At 31.9% G+C, this 23,628-nt stretch overlaps 1 protein-coding gene and 2 non-coding genes across 8 annotated transcripts; all 3 read right to left on the bottom strand.

The window, feature by feature from the left end:
* Positions 1-40: 40 nt before the first annotated feature.
* On the bottom strand, positions 41-4,937 carry LOC132640818 (uncharacterized). 6 transcript variants are annotated; one of them, XR_009582420.1, is made up of 4 exons: positions 4,720-4,937; positions 2,689-2,873; positions 724-1,826; positions 41-261 (listed from the first exon to the last, which is right to left on the bottom strand). XR_009582420.1 is itself a non-coding variant. In XM_060357603.1 (4 exons), the coding sequence occupies exons 1-4, from the start codon at positions 2,350-2,352 to the stop codon at positions 55-57; spliced, it is 453 nt and encodes a 150-aa protein (XP_060213586.1). In that variant the 5' UTR covers positions 2,353-2,682; the 3' UTR covers positions 41-54. The 6 variants fall into 6 exon arrangements, 2 of the variants coding, with proteins under 2 accessions (XP_060213586.1, XP_060213591.1); XR_009582425.1 differs by having other exon boundaries at positions 724-827; positions 4,720-4,932; XR_009582415.1 differs by having other exon boundaries at positions 724-832; positions 4,720-4,918.
* A 14,257-nt stretch (positions 4,938-19,194) lies between these two features.
* TRNAW-CCA (transfer RNA tryptophan (anticodon CCA)) lies at positions 19,195-19,266 on the bottom strand. The gene has a single exon. It is a non-coding gene; the product is annotated as a tRNA-Trp (tRNA).
* A 3,212-nt stretch (positions 19,267-22,478) lies between these two features.
* Positions 22,479-22,550, bottom strand: TRNAW-CCA (transfer RNA tryptophan (anticodon CCA)). The gene has a single exon. It is a non-coding gene; the product is annotated as a tRNA-Trp (tRNA).
* Between the last annotated feature and the right edge of the window lie 1,078 nt (positions 22,551-23,628).

The raw sequence follows: 23,628 nt of genomic DNA, 5'->3' as shown, positions 1-23,628 counted from the left end.
TGTAGTTAAAGAATGAATCATATTATTAATCATAAGGCAATTCTAGGACAAATACTATGTTTTATCACAAATATAATCAATTAATGACAAAATAATAAGTCTTGTGATAAAAATGTGATTATCTTGAAAAATACAATGTAATTTAATCATAACGTCTCTCCTATCTTGTGAGCTCCTTCCACTTGTTTCGAGCGAAAGAAAATTTTGAGCTGCCATTTTCAACCTATTGATGACACACTCAAGAGTATTGCTACACAACTCCTGCATAAAGAAAATGAAAGAGAAGTTACACAACTTCATTATTAAACTTCCAGGAAACTCATGTCTAGTTTACAGTACGTGGAACATTTAAACTTACTTGGGGACCGTGCAGTTTGGATAAAACAGGTTTAGAAATGAAAAAAATTCTAACCATTTATTGCTTGGATTTTCATCATATGAAACTCGCAATGTCGAAGTAAATGACAGAAAATCTTGGAGCAATCTAGCAAATACATTGTCTCAGCATGGTGCTCGTCATTATGAATGGAGTAGCCGACTTGAGACAGTGGTAACTAATTGAAGTAGATTTTCCAAAGGGATAAGCATTATATAGAAATAAAATATAAGAGCAAATTATTGATTATGTTTAGCTCCATGATATGAAGCCTCAGGATGCTTATCAATTAAAATGCTTACTTTGTCAAAATAAAAAAAAAGAGAAGAAGAGAGAAAAGAACTAACCTGAGTTATTGCATTAACCACATCAGCAAGGAAAAAAGATTTTTGTCCAAATTCGGAAGGGCTGCCACTTCCCAATTGAGGGGAGCAATCAAATCTTAGGATACCTGGGCTATAATTACCACCAAATGAATAAGGACCAATCAACTATCACAAGCCTAATCATTTTTTTGTAGGCAAAAGCCTTATGAAAAAGAACTTGAGATCATGGAAAAAGAAGAAACATTAACATGTTGAAATGTAAGAGAACACAACCAGAGAATGGGGCTTTTCTATTTGCCTTTTTAAACATGGTTGCATTTGCTTTTCATCAAAATGAAAAAATCTCATTAGTAACTAAGTAAGCAAAAGTTTATCACTGAATTAATTTTATTATTAATGACAGAGAATGGAACTTTTCTATTTGCCTTTCTATAACTGTAGCTACCAGTACCTTTTTTCTAGTTTCACCAAGAATGTGGTAGCTCTTAGAGCTATGATTATCTTTCCTCTAAGTATGGAGATGAAATAATGGTATTTAGTCAACTTCATAGATGAAGTGAGGAGATTTTTCCCAATTAAATGTCATGTCTTGCTCTATCTGAAGGTGATCAGCAGTAGTGGACGTTTCATCTGTTTCTGAATATGCTACTTATGCTCCAACAATGAAGCCACAAAAATAGATATTGATCAATAAGGACTTCGATTCATAGCAATGGTGATGGGATTAGTGAATGAAAGAAAATAAATAAGAAGGTGATGATGAAGGAGAAGAAATAAACAAAGAGAAATCAAATAGAAGCTCTGCTCCTTTGATTCATGAAGAAAAGAACCCATAAAAAGTCTATAACCACAAACTTGCAACTATCAACACCATCCTGAAATCCTCAATCTAGAACCTTGGTAAAAATATAGAAAATCCCAACCAATACAATCACAGAGTCCATCTATGGTAACAAAATAGAGGAATAAAACAAATTTTGGTGTCTATGTGAATACCTTAATGGATCCGTGATCCAGGTTAGAAGTTTGGTTATTGATGATTTGGCTCCTAAATTAGCCAAAGCTGAAGCATGCGAGTTCCAAGAATTTACAATAGTAATATCAATAGTTAAGGATATCGTCACCTATTAATCAAGCAAAATTTAGCATCAGCACATAAATAAAAGATATCAACTTTAAGCTTTTGAATAGCCCATTCTCACCACCTAATAGGTTCCAAAAGCTGAAAGAGTCCCATAAGCTATAACATTTTTGAATTCAAAGCAGCAAGAGCAGTCAATATAGCCCAATGGGCATGTAATATATATTTCATTAAATGCTAAAATCACCAGTATAACTGGAGAGTTGCAAAATCAGAGGAGATGAGGGTGAAAAACTGCGAAAGAATGAGCAAGAAGCATTAAAAGTATCCAGCTGATACGTGTCTATTTAGTTTCAGCGAAAAAAGCCAAGTTGCATTTAGGTATGTTAAAAGACTAAAATGCCCTCAAATTGAAATTAAACGACATTAACCTAAAATATCGATCCCAAATCATAACCCACTCTTCTAATATAGTAGAAACATACTGGAGAAAGAGAGAGATGACAGTGACACAAGTAAAATAAGCACCATAGAAACATAAGATATAAGATCCAAATCACCTTCACCATCTTGCTATGACTTTACCAGTACGACTTCCCTCAACTTTCAACCCTTGGATTAGTGATCATGTTGAGAATTCCATCAAGAATTTAATCTTGTTGAACATAATGCAACTTAGAAACTTAAAATATAACTAAGGAAATAACTATTTTATAACATTCAAAAAACTAATAAACTAAATACTAACTATTGAGCTTGTCTTCAAATAAGTTGTTGGAAAGTACCAGGTTACAAGGTAGCACAAGTTTATTTTAGCCGAATATTATTAAGCAAGATATATCAAGCAATAAAAAATCCAAAGTCTGGACTTGTTTGAAATTGAGATTCTAACACAAGAGGCTTACACTTGTTTTGAGCCTGACTTTGTACTGAATGAAAGGCTCATCGTAATATGGCAGAGACGACAGTCACAAGTGAAAGAGTAGCCATTGATCTCCAAAGGACCTAATGAGTGATGCAATTTGAATAAGAGTACACACTCCACGTAATCGATATGAAAATCTCCTCAACTTAAATATGCAAATTGTACCTGAGCAATTGATAATATACTCAATTTCTTCTATTGCGAAATATACACTACCAAAAGTGAAGCAAGCACACAACTAAATAAAGATCACTTACTCTTTGACAATTAAGACAACATCATCAATCATCTGACCATACCTCAACCACGTGATTAAATACCAAAACTCAGATTTAATTACGTAGTACAAGTGGGTAATACACTAGTTAGATGCACATAATACCATTTAAGGATTAATACTGACCAGCACTATTGTGCAAATCATCGTACAATACAAATTATTAGAATAATAAGCTTAACATAACCACCTTACATTTAGCCATGCATACACGTTCAGGTGATGAAATATCATCTTCTTTAGTGAGAGTCTTTGTTTTTGTTTTTTTTAATAAGCAAAAGAAATAAATGACATGCTATTTTCTCTTTTTTGTTTTTACACTACTGCAGCTACATGTTGCCAAAGGAGAAAGCTTTGAATGTTACATTTGATAAGACTGTAATATATCAATCCTTCCTAAATATTTAGTCATATGATTCAACTAAATATCATTTACTCTTAGATATCAAGAACAATGAAGGGATCCAAAGCACAATCACATAACATAACACACAACTAATTAAAGATCAAGTCACAATACCTTGGACAACTCATTTAACCTTGATTTAAAACAATTGCAGCTGACTGACCCTCACTAGGACTTAAAAAAGCTATCCATTTTTTTATAAAGCACTTAAAGAAACTACGTTTGCAGATCTACTAGAATAAAGAAAAAAAGAATAACATATTAGAACTACTAGAATAAAGAAAAAAGAATACCATTAAATACAGTTAAATATTGGTTTCATTTTTGATACCCCAAATTCCTAGTATAAGAAGTAAACATAATAGTATCTTTTTCTATTTTTTATGAGTTCCTAAGTAGTAATTTAAAATGTTTTTTCAGAGTTGCGTTAAGCCAAGACCTCTAACTGGGACTTTGACAATTCCAAATTGGACCTGCAATAAGCTAACATAATTGTCTCAGATTAGCATGATTCCATTATCCCTTATCTGTATATTGAACATACACTTCTTTAAGCAACAACAATAAATTTGGGGGATTGATTTGGGGGATTGATAATTATGCAGTCCACTTCAGCTAGATATATACTGGCAAGAAATGTATTTTTTTGTTGAAAAGGAGAAACCCCATCATAGAAAAATAACGAGCAGCATGAAGTTGCAGTGATCACTCATTCAAGCATTCAATCGAAAAGCTGGAGGGCAAGCTGCATTGGTGCCCAATATTAACATGGAGGGATTCTCTAAAAAGACAAGCATTTGGCAGTCCCATATGTGTTTATGCCAGATTAACAACTAGCAATCAAAGAAAATTCCTCCGATTCAAGCCAAAATCTCAACCAAAAGTTGTAAATTTAGAATTTCTTTCGGATAAGTCTAAATTCAGAAATTAACTAATCAGCTTCAGATGGGAAGAAAAAGGAAATAGGAAAAGGGGAATAGATTCAAAACATCAGAAGAATTGGCCTAAAACCCTTCTTTGACACGTAAAGAAGTAGTAAAAGACCCCTGTGGGTAATAGCTGGTTGATATAGTCCAACTTATACTGCTTGTAGATGTCGCCAAGATAATTCAGTTCCAATTTATCAAGCTCTAGTTTTAATATCAATTTTCAGTTAAAAAAAAAAAACGGGAAAAACAGAAGAACTAAGAAGAAATAAAAAGGTAAGGAAGAGAAAGAACCTAGTAATTGATTTGTATATCAATCTGTAACCGAAGCAGAAATAATTAGAGATAGGGAATCAAAATCATAAACTATAAACAATTAAAACTAGAGGGGAAGGAGCTTACAATTTGAAACCCTAATTCTGGTTTGGGATAAGGCCAATGCTCGTTCATACCTAATTCGAAGCTCCAACCACTGGACTGAAACGTTGATGGGATTGGGAAGGTGATTCTAAAAGATAAAACCTAAAGGTCGTGTGAAGATAAGAGGGAAGGATTTGGGGAAAACCCGTAAAAGGAGAAAATGAGGGAAAATTTTGCCGCGATAGCTTTTCCCTCAAATTTGAAAAAGATTAATGATTTTTAGAACACAAATTCCAGTTAAAAAAAATATATATTACTCCCGTCCGTCGCAATTTTAACGTCTTAATTTTCTTTTTGGTCTGTCCCAAAAAGAGTATCATTTTCTATATTTAGTAAATTGATAATTCAAACATCCGTCATGACAAGTTTAAAATCACAAGATTCAAAGGACATTTTCGTACATTATGCACATATTTAATTTCGGACCACAACATTTAAAAGTCTCCTTTTATTCCTTAAACTTTATGTTTAGTTAAACTAAGACACTTAAAATGGGACGGAGGGAGTACATATTTTAGCAACAACAGTGATACTTTTGGCGACAATAAAAGTCTATTAATGTTAATGTATTTATATTTAAATTTATTATATTAACCATTAATATATGGCAACAAGATTACAAGATCTGGTAACAAGAAAAAACTCATTATTTAAAAAAAAATTGAGTTGTTGCCATTTATCGAAATTAACCTACATTTTGTGGTTGTTCCTAAAAAGTCGTTACCAATTCTATGTTTTATTATAGCGACAATGTACAATGCCGCTATAACTTCTCTTTCATCTCTTGAATATTCATTTTAAAAGTTCAATATATTGTTAGTCATGTAAGAAAGCATATAATATATTATAGAAATTATGCAGTCTAATATTAAAAAATTTGCGATCGTGTATTTTGCAATTTGAAGTATCCAAGACATTCCAAGTTTATCAGAATATATAATTACCGTATGTTTCTTCAAAACTAGCCTGCATACGAAATAAAATTATTTTTATGTTGGTCAGTTGAATTAACACTTATATACAAAATATCAATCTAACAATCACACTTGAGACTAATTGTAATATCACAAAGATACTAGTCCCTATTTTCTGTAGTGTCATATGTCAAAAATTTTTTTTTTTTGCTTCAACCATACTTTCGACCTAATACAGTTAAAGACTTTACAATAAAAATATGGAATAGTAGCTTCTTCTATAGAAGTGTTCCATTCCTACTTCTAAATGTATTCATCTTTAAAATTCTAATTTCAAAAAGTATATCAACACAACAAAAAAAATGATTTTACCATTTAAGTTTATATCTTTTTAACTTCTACTAAATTTTCCCGATGACCTGGGTCTAAATTACATTAAATTCTAATTACATTCAATCAGGATTAGTCTAAATTACATTAAATTCTAATTACATTCAATCAGGATTAGTTTTTCTTCTTATCGTCTTTTTTCTTTTATTCAAATAATAAAATTATTTTAAAACTAATTAGACTCGAAGTAAAAGTCTACAAATCTTATCTCACCACGAAAGAGAATGGTGCAGAGATTTCAAACTCAAAGCCCGAGAAATAATTGTTGCTATTACTCAACAATAAATAGAATTAATCTTTGACAGACAATTCATGTGATGAAAGTAAGTTACATTACCCGTAGATACATATATTTTGTGTGTAATGCGGTGTACGGATTCGAATGACACTAGAACTTCAATTGAAAGATTGATTGATATCGGGTGAGTATATAATTATGTTAAATTAGTATGTATATCTTCAAATTTTATATTTTAACGAGCAAAATCTATAAACAATCGATAATGCTAAGATAATAAAAAAGGATATTGACCAACACAATCAAGAACGGAGAGAGATGATATAACTGGAAAAAGTTTTTAGAAACTTTTTTTATTTTAATGCTTGAATCACCCACCACAGATTCAAAAAGGAAAAATAAATTATTGATTTTACTTACCTCTAAAGTAAAACAAACATAATCAGAATTGGAAAAAAAAGGCAATAATTTATTTAACATAAAATAAATACCAAGCAAAATTTTACTTACCTCTAAAGTAAAACAAACATAATCAGAATTGGAAAAAACATGGAAATAATTTATTTAACATAAATAAATACCAAGCAAAATCAATTTATAGTGGCAAAAGTCAAGAAACAGTACGTGAGAAAAGAAGAAGACCTCTCTAGACGTTCTAACATGTGAGCTATTTTTATTGTGCTATAAAATTAAAATAAGGAAAGAATTTGTACAAAGTATAATTCTATTGATTGAAATCCTAAATTTTAGGATTTCTTATGTGGTTCAAATAAGGAAAACTTTAATAACTAAAATTTAAGTTGATTTCGATGTCCTAAATATTAGACAGTAACAATAAGTTACAATTTTGCTTAATATAAAACGGAAAATGGCTAAAATAAATCCTAAACTATGACCGAATTTGCTGCAACACACCTATATTTTACGGGGATCCCACTACCCCCTGGCTATTTTTTAAATGATATTATTACCCCCTGAAACGCTACCACCTAATTTGTGTTTAAGTGGTGAAATCCACGTGCCTGGCGTGTTTTTTCACTTAAATCTTTTGTTTTACTTTTTTTTTTTTTTACTTCTTTATTATTCTCTACGATTTCTTCAAAATTTTTGTTGAAGGTTCAAAGTTGTTGTTTATGGAAAAACTAGAAAATGATCGCCGACGAAAATGATGTACAGGGTAGTTGTTGTTGATTCTCCTTTTTTTCCTTTTTCGGCTCCTTTCTTGATCTGAAATTTGCCATGGCTGGAGTTTGGAGCTTTTCCGACTTCCCTTCATTTCACTACCAAAAAACACCATAGATAAACCATTAAACACCCACCATTCATGACTAAACACTGACAAAATTCTAACACTTCATTTCACTGCCAAAAAACCCCATAGATCAACCACTAAACACCCACCATTAACGATAGACCCACCTTCTTCTTCGTATTAAAAAAGAACAAATTGTTGTGATTCCTCTATATCTTTCATGTTCTTAAAAATGGAACCACATTTTAGTCGACATACCCACTGTCCCTCGCCGCCATCTCTGCCATACCACAACAGAGATAGCAATTAATAGGATATTAGTCCCTTCTGTAAAAGAATTGATTTTTTTTTTTGTTCTATCGACTACATCTGCAAATGGATTTTGTTCTTTAACCAAAAATCTTATTTGTTTTGATTTCATCAGTTGAACTTCTACTCATGGTGTAAACATAACTAGGTTTAAGCTTGGAAAATCTCAAGCAATCGGAGTTAATTATCTTAGTATTTCATTACATTTATGGAGGATGATCTTTCGTTATTAAGGTTTTACTATATTAATCAACCATCCATATCATTTGCCAATTCCTAAGTTCCATAGGAGTATTTAATTTAGGGAAAGCAGAAATATGCTTCTTTAATTCTGAATATGGAATAGTTTGACCCGATTTCCATTTGAATCTATGAAGGCGAAAATGGAAAGGAAAAGAAAAGAATTAGAAAAGAAAAAACAATTAATATTCAAAAATAAACTTTTAACATTATTTTGTACTATCTCACTCTCTCAAAGAGGGTGAAATGCACTCTCTTTGCCACCTCAACACGTAGGTAATAATTACAATTTAAAATTGTCAGGGGGTAATGGGACCCCCGCAAAGTATACGTGTGTTACTGATAATTGGAAACAAGTCTAGGGGTGTTTTTATGCATTTTCCCTAATATAAAATATGTTTTTCACGGGTAAAAAGGATGAACGACATTTCACTAAGGGCTTTCGTACTTTTAATACACACACACACACACACACATACATACATACATACATACAGATCATTTACGGGTGTATTATTATATTTAGTCTATTTTTTACGAATATGTGTTATTTTTTTCAAGTTCAAGAAGCTTAATGAATTAATTTAATAATTAATTTTTCTCTACTTTACTCAATTTGATTAAATTATAAATTGTATTTGAAATTGATTCTAGAATTGAATTTGATTTGCAGATTTGACTATAATTGCAATAAAGTAGCCACAATTTAAATATGATTATAACCATATTTTAAACATCTGAATTGGCTGATTTCCAAACTTGAAACATCATCTCATTCCTTATTTTTTCGCCCCGCTTTGCTTTTTTCATAAATATCATGGTTTTTCGAAAAATGTTGGCTACCAGGAGACACTCGAACATCGATAACTTGTCACCATAAACAATTGTAAACAAAGATCATTGATTTTAGCAACGAATATTTTTCGTCGCCAATAGTTAAATCATTCAACTAGAACTTTTTAATCGTCGCTATTTAAAACATTGCATATTTTGTGACAAAAATTTGTTGTCACTAAGTCGCATGTTGATTAGAGACAATAAATTGTTTGTCACTAATTGTTTATGTTATTAGTGACAAAAACTAAGGTCACAATTAAACATAAAATTTTGTAGCTAAAACTTACAGTGCTTAACTACAAATTTTAATTTGTCGCTAATGTATCAACACAGTTTTTGCAACAAAAGTTTTTCGTCTCCAAAATTTAACTAATTTTAGGACGAAAATCAGTTTGTCGCAAATTGGGTACATCATTAATGACAAAATAATGTGTCACTGATAATTTTAAATTCGTGGTTAATAGTACCCAATAAATGGCGCCAACTCATTTTTTGGAGGGAAACTTTAGGGGACAAAACTTTGCTACGAAATTTTGTGTTTCGTCACTAAAAATATGTGCCTCATGTATTTAAGAACGAAATGTAACTTTTGTCACGAAAAGTGAATAATTAGTGACAAATTTTGCACCGTAGCTAACATTTTTGTAGCTAAATATCATATTTGTTGTAGTGTTGGGTTAGGTTGGCCGTACGGTCTGACACCCGTACGATTGGCAGTTGAGCGTGGCAGGACGTTATCGACGCGTGACAATCGCCCAACGGATCACCTGGACCAACGACCACGAACAAACGGACTAACGGCAACGACCAACTCGGCCATGAAGGAAACCGGACCAAATGATGCCCCGACCTTGGCCTCGGTCCCGGCGTTCCTCCGGTTCAGAACGAAAATCATTATGCACATTCTTGTCCCCTTCTTCCCTCAGCTCCGGGTCTCACCAATTCAACGCATACCCAATTTTTACCGTATACAAAACGTAGTAACATAATTAAGGCGATCGCGATACACAAATGACGAATTTAAATAGAACTTGAATATTCTTTTGATTCGTAGGTGAAAGAAGGGCATACTTGGTGTTCTCATGCCATATTGGGGCACTGTAATAGGCAGCTCTTGAAACATAATCATTGCTGTAGCATAGGGTAGGGCGTAGGCAAGAGCAAAAACATGCAGAGAAAAGTGTAATTGTTTTTGAGAAAGGCCATTTTTTTTGCCTTTAGAAAAATGAGAAGAGTTGTGAATTAATGTATATCGTAGTGAGGAAAGCCTCCAAATTTATAGGTGAGCTCAACAGGGTTGGGGATAGACATATTCTTCCACATTTCTCTTATGGAAAGTAGAAATTAACCACATGTAAAAAAAATAAAAAATAAAAAATGAAAGGGCAGTCCGGTGCACAAAACATCTTGCATTAGCAGGTTTTAGGAAGGGTTGTTCTCAAAGGGTGTCATATAGACAGACTACCCCTAATGCAAGCAATTTGTGACCGCTTTCACGTCTCAAACCCGTGACCTATAGATCACACGGATATAGACCAAAGAAAATTAGTCCTAATATTAACTTGATGACACACAAATACATTATTTGCTAATCATTCATCTAACACCTTAATTAAACCTCGAAAGAACCATATGCTCTTTCCTTCCGGAAGTTTTATCAAGAGACAGAACTAAGCATTTAATTTTGACATAGCTATGTTGAATAAACTTTTCATTTTTCAAATCAGTACACGGGTGAATTTGATTGTAAAAATCTTTTTAGGTGAATTTGACATTAAAAAATGATCATTTTGGATAGTTATAGGCTTGTAGCAGGATAAGTAAATATAATTTATGATCTACAATTAGTGGGTTCAGAACAAGTGTGTTCTTATTATACTTGTATTTTAAATTTTGCAAGTATATGTACTGATAATTCAAACAAAAAATAGTGGATGCAGTTGAATTTGTCGAATTTGCCATATATCACAGATCACCTCGATCTATATTGTACATGTTGGTAATGCAAAGTTAAAGATTTTTTATGGGTCCTTTTTCTTCTCTTAGTTCACTGCAACAAAGAAGACATTTGACAACAATTTTTTATTGCCCTATTGACTATTGTTGCAAAAAATACTTTTGGCAACAACATTTTTTGTTGTTGCATAAAATTTTCCTATCGGCTGTTATTGTAACGACGTGCAACAACTTTTTTGTTATTGTCAAAAATATTTTTTGCAACAATAGTCAATATATGACAACAAAAAAAAGTTTATTTTTAAAAGTTTCATCATATATGACAACAATAAAACTAAGTTGTTACCAAATATTGAATTTTGCCAACAATATTATTTTTATTGCCAAAAAATTGTTGCAATTTCTATACTTTTTTGTAGTGATTCTTATTGTCTTAAGTGAAAGACAAAAGTCTCTAGCTCGTTGATTAGGAAGAACTTTCTCTTTTCCCTTATATTGAATTGCCCTTTATTGACCTTAAAAAGAGCTAGTAAAAGGAAGTGATCTCGCGCACATGAGAAAAGGACTCGAAGGCAAAATTGGTCGATGTGCCTGCCCCTACACACGGGATATACCTCAGGTCTAATCCAAATTTGGTTTTGAAAAAAAAAAATACACATTTTTTAGCCTACCAGAAAAGTGTTCAGGTACATGCTTACAAGAATATGTGCAGAAACATTTCAAAAGAAATTCTGTGTAAAAGCTAGCTCCAACAAAATTGATCCTTGTAACAACTGACTTTAATCTTCTGTAACAACCATTTTGATTGTTGTAACAACTCTTTAATTTCTATAACCCCCATTAGTTCTCCTTCTTGTAATATCTCCAACAACTAGTCTATAAAAGACGCCTTTGTGAAGTTATATATCCTACGCCGAAAAATATTAGTATCTCTTCTTCTTCAAAGTATTCTTTTTCTTCTTTTTTTGAGCAATTCTTTTATTGCAAACTCCAAACTTCGAGCCAAAAGCGCGTGTTTGAAAGACCGATCACAACAATTTGTATTATAATCGAACCGAAATCGCTTTTAAACAGTGACTCGTTACGATAAAGTATTAGTTTTGATAAGATGTTATACTATTTTATTTCTGCTAAGTTTCAAATTGTAGTAATTTTTTTAACAGTACCACTATTGGGTCATGCTTTGAGCTAGGGCTGTTCACGGTTTTGGTTAAAACCAAAATCAAATCGAAAATTTAACCAAACCGAATAAAAAAATCGACATTTAGTTTGGTTTGGTTTGATGTAGTTTTAAATTTTAAAAACCGATAATATTTGGTTTGATTATGGTTATATTAAAAAATAACTGAATAAATAACCGAACCAAACCGATAAATTATATACATAAATTTTATAATGATTTATATGTATAATATTAGTTTTTCATAAATAATTATAAATATTTTATATCTTTTAATCATTAATTTGATTTCTGATCTACTTATTTCACATGATTGTTTAAGACCCGTGTTTTTAAAAATATGTTCAAGCCCATGTCTTTAAGTCTTTTAACTCTTTAAGTGTTAAGTGTAAATCTACTAATAGAAGCTCACGTTAGAGTCTAATGTCTTTAACTTAAATTTTTAGTCTTTCTTTGTCAGCCATTTGATTTTAGGTTGTTTCTTCTTCTTTTTTCGAATTTATACCTTTCTTTTTTTCTTGTCTGAATGGGTCCTAAACTTCTAATATTTTTCATATGAAAAGGACAGAGGTTGTAGATTTGGAGGTTCCTATAGAAGATACTTCGGTAACATCAGCATTTGCTGCAACTCAAGCACATGGTAATGTCCTAATACTTCTTCCGTGGATAATCCTCCTAAAAAGCAGAAAAGAACAACTCCTTGTAGTCGAGACCCTAGCCTTGGAGAAAATAATAGAAAAACATCTGAAGTTTGGGATCATTACAGAAAGTTTTTTTAATAAAATGGGAGAATTGAGGGCAAAATGCAAGTGCTGCCCCAAAGTTTGGGATCATTACACAAAGTTTTTTTTATTTCATTTATTTTCATTTTAATTTTAGGTAGTCTTTATGTTTAATTAATATGTATGTTTGTAACAACAACTAAAAGCTCTTATGCTCTACTTTATTTCCAGGTATGTATATTAAGATGACAAAAATGGTGCAGCCACTACTTAGTTAGTTTTTAGCTTTATATGTAATAGTTTAGCAACTTTGGGTAGCTTGAGTACGACACTATCACTAATAGTGAAAATGTTTCTATGATGTATATTCCACCTTAAACTATAAATAAAATATATCGTTTGAACAAAAAAAAAAGACATGTTTTTTTCAACTTTTTAATGTTTACTGATAAGTCTCATGGCTGCTAGTCATAAACCGAAAAATTCAACCAAACCGAACCAAACCGACAATAACCAAACTGGTGGTTATTATTTTATTTGGTTTGGTTATGGTTTTAGACATTTAAAAACCGACTAAATTGGTTTGGTTATGGTTTTAATCAATAACCGACCCAAACCAAACCATGAACACCCCTACTTTGAGCTTGGCCAACTTGTATATATATTTAAAAAGGGAAATTAAGGGTCAGATTCGTTCCTCTACTTTTAAAAATAGATTACCTATACTTTTGTTATACTTTGCGAACAAAAATATCCCTACTATAAAAAATGATTAAAAATACCCCTCATTAAAAAATAATGCATATATACCGCTGCTGTTACACAAATGGTACAAATATACCCTTACCATTATAGAAATGGTGCAAATATACTCTTTTCGCTCCAGATATTTTTTGAAAAATCGTTTAACTTATCTTTTAATGAAGAAAATGTCACGTGGCTATAAAAAAATAAGTTTACCCATTCTTTTTTAGTAGATTTATTTTTTTAAAGTCACGAGATAATTTTTTTTCTAGTGGGTTGTCTCGTTCGTTTTAAAAAAATATCTCCTTGGCTTAAAAAAAATAAGTCTACTCATTTTTTAAAATGAATCAGACTCGACCACCAGGAAAAAAAATTACCACGTGGCAACAAAAAATAAGTCTACTCATTTATTAAAATGAATCAGACTCGACCACCAGGAAAAAAAATTACCACGTGGCATCAAAAAATAAGTCTACCAAGAAAATAGGCTCACTTATATTTTTAAAGCCACGTGACATTTTTTAAATTAAAAAAATAAGCTAAATGATTTTTTTTTCAAAAAATTCTATCAGCGAAAATGATATATTTGCACCATTTATGTAACAACAGGGATATATGTACACCACTTTTTTTAACAATGAGTATATCTATTCTAAATCACAAAGTTGAGGGATATATTTACACCTTTGCCCTTAATAATAATCTACTTCCCCTTTTCACCCGTTCTTCTTCTCAAAGTTTAAATCCCTCCTAGACACTTTCCCTTTATATCCCATTTTATTTTAGCCTATAGAATATGTAGTTAGTTTCTTAATAACTGTGATTCTTATTAATTAAATGGAAAAAGGAAACAGGACTTTTGCTTGTGGGGAACGCTAAAAGAGAAAGATGTTTTTGCCTTTTCTTTTCTACTGGTTGTCATTAGCCGTGTTAAGTCCGAGCCCAACTCAACATACAAAGCTAATAGTTCTAATTAAAAAATATTTGCATCACATTCTTAAATTTTCACCATATTTCTTATTTCTCCTTATTAAAAACAATCAAATTAACTCGAATTACAATCAAGGATATATATTTTCCAGAGCCTGTTTTTTCTTGTGAGTCAAATTCCAAATCCTCCGACGCATTTTCAAATCTTGTATTCCTCTTTTGTGAAACCCGAATTGATATAGGATGTCGCATAGGAGTATTTAAGTCTTCATCGTTTGGTTGGGGTTATCTCTGGACTATTTATGTCGGGATTAGTTATCCCATGACAGATATTCACCCTCCCAAAGGATTAAAAAAACACTATAATTCTGAAATTAATTATTCCTTATCCCTCGTACCAAACGAAGACCTACTTAAAACTCATACATCAACGTAACAAACAAGCAACTTTCTATTTCAAGAGAACATTTAATCAAGATTATGACTACACCAGATCGTTTTCTTTGACAACAGTGGCCCTTCTTATGTAAGCAGACAATAGGTTAATACACGTATAGAGTTCAAACTGGGTAGATATATCAAAATCAATTATACAAGCTTGGAATTAGATGCTTGGTGTGAACGTTTTTTTTTTTCCTTCCACCACGTCATTTTGGTGTTTTCAACCTTGTTATCCATTTTCGTAAAATATGTTTTCTTGTCCAAATCTTTTGCTTTAAAAAATATTGAAATGTTCAAAGTTTTCACTAAAAGTGCATATGACTCCACACTCAAAAGAGACGTGGAACAAGAGAATAATAGATTTCCGATCTTTCTCCTCTTTTCACTCTGTTTGAAAAAATTTCATAACGCCAATAATGTAACAAAGGAGATAAACTTACCAAGAAAGGAGCTGCAAGTCTCAAAACAGAGCATTAGAGACACATGAGGGACATTTTAGAGCTTTTAGAAAAGTAGACCATCACTAACCTTTTTAGTACTATTTGGTATGCGGATTAAATTATTTTGAGATTATATTCTCAGAAACTAATTTATCTCATTTGGGAGATGAGATAAAATAATCTCAAGGTTAGTGAGATAAGGTGGAATATTCATCTTTAGAATTGTGTTTTATTTTATACTCTGTTTGGTAGAAGGTGTAAATTTATTTCAGAATAAATTTATATTTTCTATCAAATATAATATAAAAAATTAATGTTGTGATATACCTTCTTATACCATGCACCAAATTACCCTTGAGAGAACTAAAATCATACGCAACCTAATTAAGGGCAAGATGTTTTTCAAAGATAAGATCAATATTCTATTTGTTGAATGACATTTTGTATATATCTTCTTTTGACATGGATAAGTAAAAGCTGAGAACAATAAATGTAACTGGCAGAATAAAATATTACACTGACATGTGGCTGTAAAAAGTCCTCAAAATCCTATCTAGTACCGCGGAGACAGGCAACAACCAGCTAGCATTTCTCTCGAGGTTAATGAGATGGGATAAAATAATCTCAAGGTTAGATAAGGTGGAATATTCATCTTTAAAATTATGCTTTATTTTATACTCTATTTGATAGAAGATATAAATTTATTTCAAAATAAATTTATATTTTTTATCAAATATAATATAAAAAATTAGTGTTGAGATATCCCTTCTTATATCACCAAATTACCCCTGAGAGAACTAAAATCATACGCAACCTAATTAAGGACAAGGTGTTTTTCAAAGATAAGATCAATATTCTATTTGTTGAATGACATTTTGTATATATCTTCTTTTGACATGGATAAGTAAAAGCTGATAACAATAAATGTAACTGGCAGAGTAAAATATCACACTGACATGTGGCTGTAAAAAGTCCTCAAAATCCTATCTAGTACCGTGGAGACAGGCAACAACCAGCTAGCATTTCTCTCAATTTGTACTATTCGGGTTCTTATAGTAAGTTAAAATGAAAAGAAAATCAATTTGATTGATATCTAAGGACACGTGGGGTTTTAAAGATGGTCCTTAAAATTTTTGAAAGGTTCAAATTGCCCTTAGTGGGGACGATAAAAATTCTTGAACTGCGGCTTATATACTCCCTCGGTTTTAATTTATATAAACTCATTTGACTGGGTACGATATTTAAAAAAAAAAAAAAAAAAAAAACTTGTGGTTCAAAATAAACTTTGAAAATTTGTGTAGCTATAAATCATTCATAATGTGAATTTATTTCTAAATTAGAAAAAAGATCATTCATTTTGATACAGACTAAAAAAGAAATAAGTTTAAATAAATTGAAACAGAGCGAGTATATAATAGTAATATAAGTTGACAAATATAAATAATATTTAAGGCAGAAAATAGTAAATGCTTTCTGACAATCTTTAAAATGGTTAACCATCCTTTTTGATTATGGTTTACCTCAAACCAGGCTTCATGCCACGCATTGATAATATAAAAATTTAAAAAAAATGTTGGAAGGAATTTTTCGGAATAAGTTGGCAATGCCCAGCACATGGTAAAAACGTTTTGGTCAGAACTTTCACGGAACAACAGAACCAATCTGAATGGGTTGCATTAAAAAAAATGGAGTTCCAATGGGTAGGGTTATTTATTTATCACTTTATTAAAAAATGGGTCATTGGGTTGGGTTATTTATTCTAATTCTAACAAATTTGAAAAATAAATCAACATGTCATTTTTAAAAGCTGGGGTCCAGACAGGTGGACTTCCGTTAAAATTGGTGTATTTTTGTTCGTAAAGTACAATAGAAGTTAAGTGTAAAGTATTTTTTTAAGTAGAAGGGTGAATCTGCCCTTGTTCCTTTGTAAAGCATAAACCTATTTGGAGAATATTTGTTGGGGTGGACGTTCGGATCATCGGATTAGATATGAAATTTTTGATTTAAATATTTGATTTTCGGGTTAAAGAAATTATAATTCAAATCCAATAAAAATAAGTTCGGATTGGATTGGATCGATATTTTATGTTCGATTTCAGATTATTCGATTTGGATATTTCGAATTTTCGGATTTGACTCTTGAGACTTAAGATAAACTTATTAGGAACAAAATTCATGCGTTAGTTCCATAGAGGTAAATCTAAATCTTAATTGCTCAGTAAAAAAAGCCTTCAAGTTCAAATTAGGATTAACAAATCCAAATCATGTTTAACAAATCCAAATCATGTTTAACATAGTTAATCCATACCAAATAAAAGTGAAAAAGTGAAAATGAATAAAATAAAATTTAAGTAGTCATCTGAAAAAAATAACAAAGAACTCTGCCGTGGTTGATACTAACATGAGACTTTTGAGACTTGAGAAATAAGAAAACCCTATATTATATTTGATTTAGTAGAGAATTGTATATTGAACTTAATATTTTAATTGATAGAACCTTAGGTACTAATCTATTGAACCTTTAGAAACTAGACTTATTAGTACTGAACACATATGATATAGGTAGGGCTAGATATAAGGTATAAAAATTTCGAATTTTCGGATATTCAAAAATTCGTAGTACTCAATCCATATTCAATTCGAAAATCATAAATTTTAAAAATAAAATTTGAATCCAATCCATAATCCGAATATTTCAAAAAATTCGAATTTCGATTTAAATTTTGGATTGTGCTAGCCTAAATATACTATTCAAGGACTTCCCACTATGGAAAGTGGAAACCAATTGTAAATTTTAAAAAATAGCCGGAAAGATCTTTAATGTTGATGTATTCTTTCTAGCCTCTACTCGACGGTGCACAGGATTTTCACAATTTTATGTAGTATATATTTGGTCACCTCTTAGAAACCATAAAAAGAAATAACTTACTTCCGCATGCATTTTTTTTAACTCCCACTTCTTGCCTAGCTTTTAGTGCACTAGTTTTTGTCTAGCTAATTTGTTGGGTGATCAAATAGATGGTGTTGGCGTGTCCACAGATAAAGCTGCTCAAGCACATATCACAGAGGCACTTCATGAAAGTGGGGACTACGAGAAGGCAGAGTGCAGAGAAAAGAAGTCCAGAAACTCTACAAATACTCGAACATCTCCAGCAAAAAGAAAATGAAGTTGTTCGGTTGGGACTGTAGAAAAGACATGAAACATGAAATTGGGGACTACGAGAAGGCAGAGTGCAGAGAAAAGAAGTCCAGAAACTCTACAAATACTCGAACATCTCCAGCAAAAAGAAAATGAAGTTGTTCGGTTGGGACTGTAGAAAAGACATGAAACATGAAATTTAAAAGGACCGGACATGGATCGGGAGGACTGTAGAAAAGACATGAAACATGAAATTGGGGACTACGAGAAGGCAGAGTGCAGAGAAAAGAAGTCCAGAAACTCTACAAATACTCGAACATCTCCAGCAAAAAGAAAATGAAGTTGTTCGGTTGGGACTGTAGAAAAGACATGAAACATGAAATTGGGGACTACGAGAAGGCAGAGTGCAGAGAAAAGAAGTCCAGAAACTCTACAAATACTCGAACATCTCCAGCAAAAAGAAAATGAAGTTGTTCGGTTGGGACTGTAGAAAAGACATGAAACATGAAATTTAAAAGGACCGGACATGGATCGGGAGGACTGTAGAAAAGACATGAAACATGAAATTGGGGACTACGAGAAGGCAGAGTGCAGAGAAAAGAAGTCCAGAAACTCTACAAATACTCGAACATCTCCAGCAAAAAGAAAATGAAGTTGTTCGGTTGGGACTGTAGAAAAGACATGAAACATGAAATTTAAAAGGACCGGACATGGATCGGGAGGATTGAACCCGACGTGAATCGAACACGCAACCTTCTGATCTGGAGTCAGACGCGCTACCATTGCGCCACGGATCCGGTTGTGTTGATCTATGTACAAACTCTATATCTCAACAAACTACATGAATAAAAGTCATAGTAATATCCTGATCTTTTTTTTTTTTGGACCAAAAACGTCACTTAGCATGTCCAAATAATGCTTACTTTCCGTTTCAATTTTTTTGGTGTTACTTTCTTCTTTTGTCCGTCTAAAAAAGAATATCTTTTTCCTCAGTATTTGACAATTCTTTAATTTCATTTTTTCATATGATATGTTTAAGACCACGAGATTAAAGAACATTTTGTACATTCTACATATTTTTAATTTAAAATCATAAGATTTTTTTTTTTTTTACTTTTTACACTCCGTGCCAAATTAAAATCAAACAAATAAATTGAATTAAAAAAATAGCATTTTTAATAATAGAAAAATTGGATAATGCCAGCGTAGCGGAATTAGCACTATTGAAAGTAATGTAGCAAGCAAGAGACATTCTCTTATTTTTATACACAATTTGACTTACATAGTATTCTATTTTCAATGTAGCAACATGCTAATATATATTCTAATTTAATTATGTCATTTTTTAGCTAAGATTAACAGCAATTGAGAGGGAAAAAAAGAGTAAGCTCTTAATTAAGCTGGCAGTGAAAGAGCAGAACCAACAGAAATCGACACATCCATGACCTAAAGAATATCTTACTACACGTCTAAAATATTATTTTACCTTCATTATCATAATTTATTTTTTGCTTCTAATAAAAATCAGAGATTTAGAGGGGTTGATAGACACACACTAGAGGACGAGTTCAGGGTTCAATAGAAACAATGCTTAGTTAAAGTGCGAAAATAAAAAAAAGAGATAAATTTAAAGGGCTGCATATGCATTAGGCCTTTATTTTTTGGTGCACATGTAAAAGGATAATCATGTAGACTAAACTTCACTGGCGGTAATCTAGTTTTGTGTTCATTACACAAAAGCCATTTTTCTCAGTGTTTTAAAAGGCGGGAGCGTAAGATGGGGCGTTTTACATATGTCTCGATGAGGCGTAAGTCTCGAGGCACGGGACGTAAGCCCCATGGGTATTTAATTTTTAGTATTTCTTAAAATAATATAATTACAATAAATATTTTTAAATAGGTAAAATTACATAAAAAAATAAAAGAAAATTGTAAATAAATGATATATATATATATATATATATATATATATATATATGTGTGTGTGTGTGTGTGTGTGTGTGTGTGTGTGTGTGTGTGTGTGTGTGTGTGTGTGTGTGTGTGTGGGCGCGCGCGCTTGATCCTCACAAAAAAAATGATCAAAGCAATTCATTATACACCGCTTATAACTTGTAATTATATATAACATAATTTTACAAGTATAAACAATATAATGAAATAAAAGCTATTATGAAATGCAAATCAATTCTAACATTTTAACTTTCAAACACGGAAAAAAATATAGTTTCTTAAAACACTATTACTATCATACTATTCATTTTATCTCCCTCTAAGCAAATAATCAATAAAATTTATCAATATTACAATTAAAACATAACTTCTTCATGAACAAAAAATAAAATTATATGATAATTCTGATACATAGGACTTATGACCAATGACAAGTGAAAAATGTACAATTCCGCTATGTGTTTTTTGTTTTTTAAATTAAGTGATATTCACCCTCACGACGTTCTCAAATAGTAAATATCAAATACTACGACTTGTTATATGAGTTACACCCAATCTTCTATTTCTATAGATGAAAAACTATTAAGTATCATTATTTTGTTAAACAATTATGAGGGTGAATGATTTTAATTAAGGAATTTAAAATATAATTTGTGTAAGAACTGTTAGGCGAGCCCTGGGCGTTGGGCGTTAGGCGTGTTTAGGGCGTACGGTTGGGCGCTTAGGGCGTAAGCCTCATAGGAACTAAGCGCCGCACGTTAGCCCTAGGGCGTTTTGCCACTGCCTTGCCCCGAGGCGAACCTCGGGGCCAGTCCTGACACTGCCTTTTAAAACATTGATTTTTCTTTCTTTTATTACACTAAAATCATTTTACTTTGCTCCGGTAGTTGGTTATCATTCTATATCCCTATATAAATAAAACATGCATTATAAGTTATAAGTTAATTTATATACCATTTTCAATGAAATATGAAATAATTAGTACATTAATAACTAAACTTTGCATAACTAATTTCTGAATTACTAATACTTACATGACTCAAATTACCAAACCAAACGATACCTAAGAGTGTTCCCAGTACCAACAATTCTTCCATTGTTAGACAAAGAGGAATATAGCGTGGGTGGGGTTCTTATTAATTCAGACTTCACAATACCATTATTCATTAGTTGATGGAGTTACTATATAGGAGCTATCTAGGTATGTAGCTATCCTTAATTGGTATTGTACAATATATGACATTTCGCCATTCGCACAATGGAAATGAAGTCAACAACTTGTACGCCTTTCCTTTATGTAATTTTTTTTTATATTATTAATGTTCTCTTATGTTATTTCTATCGGACTCAGGATTTAAAGATGATGGGGCACCACCAAAGGCGGATTCATGATAGTCGAAGCGGTGTCACGCAACACCTACATTGCTTTGTCAGGAAATGTTTTTAAGCACACATAAAACCCAATGTACTTGTATAAATATAAATTGAACGAGAAAAATAATTTTCGGTTGGAAACTCGCTATTTATGTGTTTTATATGCATTTTTTTTTTTGGGAATAATAATGTAGAATGCAACAACGAAGATTCGAACACAGGTCATCACACTTGCCCAGACTCGTATTGAACCAGTGCACCAAATCAGCTTTTGTGTTTTAGGGTGGCTAACGAAATATATGATCATACTTCAGATATATATACATAATTTTTTCCTAAGTTAACGAGTGCAGATGCTCTCACTCTCTACGAGAGGTACTACGTGGTTGGTTAACCAAATTAATAAGGCAGTCACAGATTTACAATGAATTGACAGTGCTTCTCTTCCCTACTACCATTGAAACGTGCATGGGAGATAAGCTCCTTACTATGCGTTACAAGCTTAAGGTCGACTTTGTGTATAATGTGTTTGTGCGGACTATTGCCGAGTGCACCTGGAAAGTGGGAAGAAGCCATAAAACTGAACCTAGAGAATAAAGGTGCATCGAATAAGAATATATCATTAACAGGATAATCAAGCTGTCAAAAAAATTAAAAGAGAGGACTGGATATGGATCGGGGGGATTGAACCCGAAGTGAATCGAACACGCAACCTTCCGATCTGGAGTCAGACGCGCTACCATTGCGCCACGGATCCGGTTGTTCGAGAAACAGTTTCTAGCATTTGTACACAATAATATACGTGTAAAAGATAGTATATGATGTCAAACATATCCAATAAGGACATGCCATATTACCTCAATCAAACAAAAGAAACCATCTAGTCATCCCATGTGATGCGTCTTCATTCAGGTTGCAACACCAATCTGTAGGTGGAAAAAAATCGTTTTTTGGTAATGGCGCGTTTCGATTTCGAACCAACTTATAATCATAAAATCGACTCGACCATCAAATTATAATTTCATAACCTTAACTCATTTTTATTTTGGAGAGCATATTTACTAATTCTTTCATTTCAATCAATAAGAGGATTCTTGAACTAATAAATAGACCCTAAAAGCTACTTTAAAAAAAGGCAATCGAGGAAATATTGTGATAATCGAGTTCATTGATATTATTTGTATAATAGATACAATTATACACTTGCAATCATACTCAATTGATGAAATTGTTTGATCTTAACGGAGATCTTCTATAATTCGTACACGAAGGGTTATTTCTTGATTTGCCATTATTAACTTGATTGTTTTCAGGTAATAATAGATTAAACAATGCTTATAACACTACTAGATATAGAGGGTTTTTCCACCGGCATTTAGTGAGAAATTTGTGTTATAAAATATGATTTTCCTACCTCATTCCCGCTGAACCAGCTCATTGGGAAAATGCATGGTGGGAAACAAGTCCCCATTGAAACGCTGGAAAACATCATACTTTTTCCGTGTGAAAACACTACTATTTAGGTTTTTCTCACCGACATTCAGCGGGAAATAGCCATTGAACATTTTTCAGTGGAAAATCAGTGGGAAAATATAAATCTGCCTTCCATCCACAAATATCTTCAGAAAAAACAATTTAATCTCTAAATGTAAAATATTTAGGACCCGTTTGGCCATGAGAATTATTCATTTTTTCCTGATTTTTTTTTTCACTTTATGGTATTTGGCCATAAAAGTTTCAAATATTTGGAATTTGGAAAATAACCAAAACCTTGTTTTCACTTTTTTCATTTTCTGTTTTGGACCTTTACTTTTGTTTTTCCGTTCTTAATTTTT

Source organism: Lycium barbarum, chromosome 1, assembly GCF_019175385.1.
Source record: "Lycium barbarum isolate Lr01 chromosome 1, ASM1917538v2, whole genome shotgun sequence".
Taxonomy (NCBI): Eukaryota; Viridiplantae; Streptophyta; class Magnoliopsida; order Solanales; family Solanaceae; genus Lycium; species Lycium barbarum.
Note: the sequence above shows the minus strand (reverse complement) of the source record. Positions and strands in the feature narration are given on the sequence as shown.